The following is a 2,500-nucleotide window of genomic DNA, read 5'->3' as shown; positions in this document are numbered from 1 at the left end:
TTTTTTCCATATTTTTCATTTGTTTTCATGTTTTTTCCATGTTTTCCCATGTTTCCTGAGTTTTTCCATGATTTTTGGTTGTTTTACCATCTTTTTCCTATTTCCCCTCAATGCTTTTCCATATTTTGTTAATTTTTCCATGTGATTTTTTATTTCCATGTTTTTGTTTTTAATGTCTTCCCATGTTTTTTTTTTTTTTCCATGCTTTTTTAGTGTTTTCCCTGTGTCTTTTTCTCATGTTTATACCATGTTTTTTAAAAGTTTTTTTCAATTTTTTTCAGTTTTTTCCATGTTTTTTCTCATGTGTTTCCATGTTTTTCTCATTTACCCCCATGCTTTTCCATTTTATGTCCATTTTTCCATGTTTTTTTATTTTCTTGTTTTTTCTGTATGTTTTATGATTCTTTCATGTTTTCCCATGTTTTTTCAGTTTATCCATACTTTTTCAATGTTTTCCTTCATGTCTTTTACTCATGTGTATCCCATGCTTTTGTCCATGTTTTTCCCATGTTTTCCCATCCTTTACAACAGTATGTCAGTTTTCCATGTCTTTTGTCTTTAACTCCATGCTTTTTGTTTGTTTTCATGTTTTTTTCCATGTTTTTCCATGTTTTTTCTGTTTTCCCATACTTTTTCAATGTTTTCCTTTTTTTTTGTCATGTTTTTCTGTTTTCCCATCCCCCATGCTTTTCCAAATTATGTCTATTTTTCCATGTGTTGTTTTACTTACCATGTTTTTTTCATATTTTGTACATGTTGTCTTATCTTTTCTGTGTTTTCTATTCTTCTTCAATGTTTTTTTTTTCATTTTTTCCTCATCCTTTTTCATGTTATGTTCATTTCCCATGTATTTTTTTTCCATGTTTTTTAAAATGTTTTTAAATGTTTTTTTTTTTCACATTTCCCATGTTTTTCCATGCTTTTTAATATTTCCCCAATTTGTTGTCATGTTTTTCCATGCTTTATTTTCAATATTTTCCTACATGTTTTTCTATAATATGTTCATTTTTCATGTCTTTTTTCATGTTTTCCATCTTTTCCCATCATTTTCCCATATTTTTAAATGCCTTTTGATGTTTTTTTCCCGATGATTTTCATGTTTTTCCATGTTTTCTCATCCTTTTCCATACTATGTTGATTTTTCCATTCCATTTTTTTTCATTTTTTTCATGTTTTTTGTTTATTTTCTTGTTTTTTTGTGTTTTCTGTGTTTTGACATGTTTTTTTCTGTTTATTCCATATTATGTCCATTTATCATGTTTTTTTATGTCCATGTTTTTGTTTGTTTTCATGTTTTTTTCATGTTTTTCTGTTTTCCCATTTTATGTGTTTTTTCAATGTTTTATCAATGTTTTTAGATGTTGTTTATCATGTTTTTTTTCATGTTTTGTTCATGTTTTTCCAAGTTACTAATGTTTTTTCCATGCTATTTCTCTGTTTTTGCTGATGTGGCCTGTGCTCTGTTCTTTAGGGAGTTTGCCCGCTGGAAGGTGAGGAACACGGCCATTGAGAGGCGGGATCTGATGCGCAATCCTCTGCCGCTGATGCCGGAGTTCCAGCGCAGCATGCGGATGCTCGGCAGACGGCCGTCCACACAGCAGTTCATCGACACCATCATTAAAAAATATGGGACGCACATCCTGATCTCCGCCACTCTGGGAGGTGAGTTAAAAAATTATACTCAAGTAAAACTACCATTACATGCACGAAAATGAGGTGCAAAAGTAGAGTAAAAGTAGTCAAGTATTAGTCAAAAGTGATCAAATAACCTTAAACATATCTAAGTTCACTAACATAAATACTAAAAGATCAAGTAAATGTGTCATTGCATGCCCTAAAATGTAGTGCAAGTAGAGTAAAAGTATCTGTTGACCCTTTTCACATTTGTGAGTCTCCCAGCAGCAGAAGTTGTTTTCACAATGCTTCAAGTTTAATATATCAGGATGATAACATTTATTTATTTTCCTGTCCAGGCTATGCTTTGTTTTATGGTTGGTTTCATAATTTTCATGCATGAGAGTCGAATTTGAGAACAAATCTCTCTGATAATGTAGCTTGTCTTCAGTGCCAAATGAAAATCCTATTCCTCCTGTTTGTGCAAAGCTGAACTGAGTATAATACCAATTTTACCCCTTTAATTTTTATCTCTTTAAAAAGTTTGCATATGTGCAGTTAAATAAATAAATAAACTCAATGCATTTGATAAACTTTTTTATCCCTTCACAAACATGAATAAATTAGTAAATAAAAAATAAATGAACTTACGAACGAACGAACAAATCAACAAACAAGCTAAACTTCAAAGACTTTTTTAATTCCTCCATAAACATAAATAAATAAATAAACTTAATGCATTTGAAAAGCTTGTTATCCCTCCATAAACAAAAATAAATAATTAAATAAATAGATACATAAATGAATGAATAAATGAATGAAAGTGTAATGCATTTGAATACTTTTATCTTTCCATAAAATTAAACAAATGTACAAACAAACAAAT

At 30.0% G+C, this 2,500-nt stretch overlaps 1 protein-coding gene across 3 annotated transcripts in view; it reads left to right on the top strand.

Annotated features, from left to right (window-relative positions):
• Positions 1–2,500, top strand: part of brinp1 (bone morphogenetic protein/retinoic acid inducible neural-specific 1) — a 210,239-nt gene that overhangs the window by 116,093 nt on the left and 91,646 nt on the right. For all 3 annotated transcript variants that reach the window (XR_012405698.1, XR_012405697.1, NM_001328411.1), the window contains 1 exon segment: positions 1,472–1,662. Coding sequence is in view for 1 of the 3 variants with exons in the window: in NM_001328411.1 (NP_001315340.1) it covers positions 1,472–1,662 (191 nt within the window). In the remaining 2 variants the exon portion in view is untranslated.

Source organism: Danio rerio, chromosome 5 (genome assembly GCF_049306965.1).
Source record: "Danio rerio strain Tuebingen ecotype United States chromosome 5, GRCz12tu, whole genome shotgun sequence".
In the NCBI taxonomy this organism is placed as follows: Eukaryota; Metazoa; Chordata; class Actinopteri; order Cypriniformes; family Danionidae; genus Danio; species Danio rerio.
The sequence above is the reverse complement of the archived record's forward strand: the minus strand, read 5'-3'. Positions and strand labels throughout refer to the sequence as shown.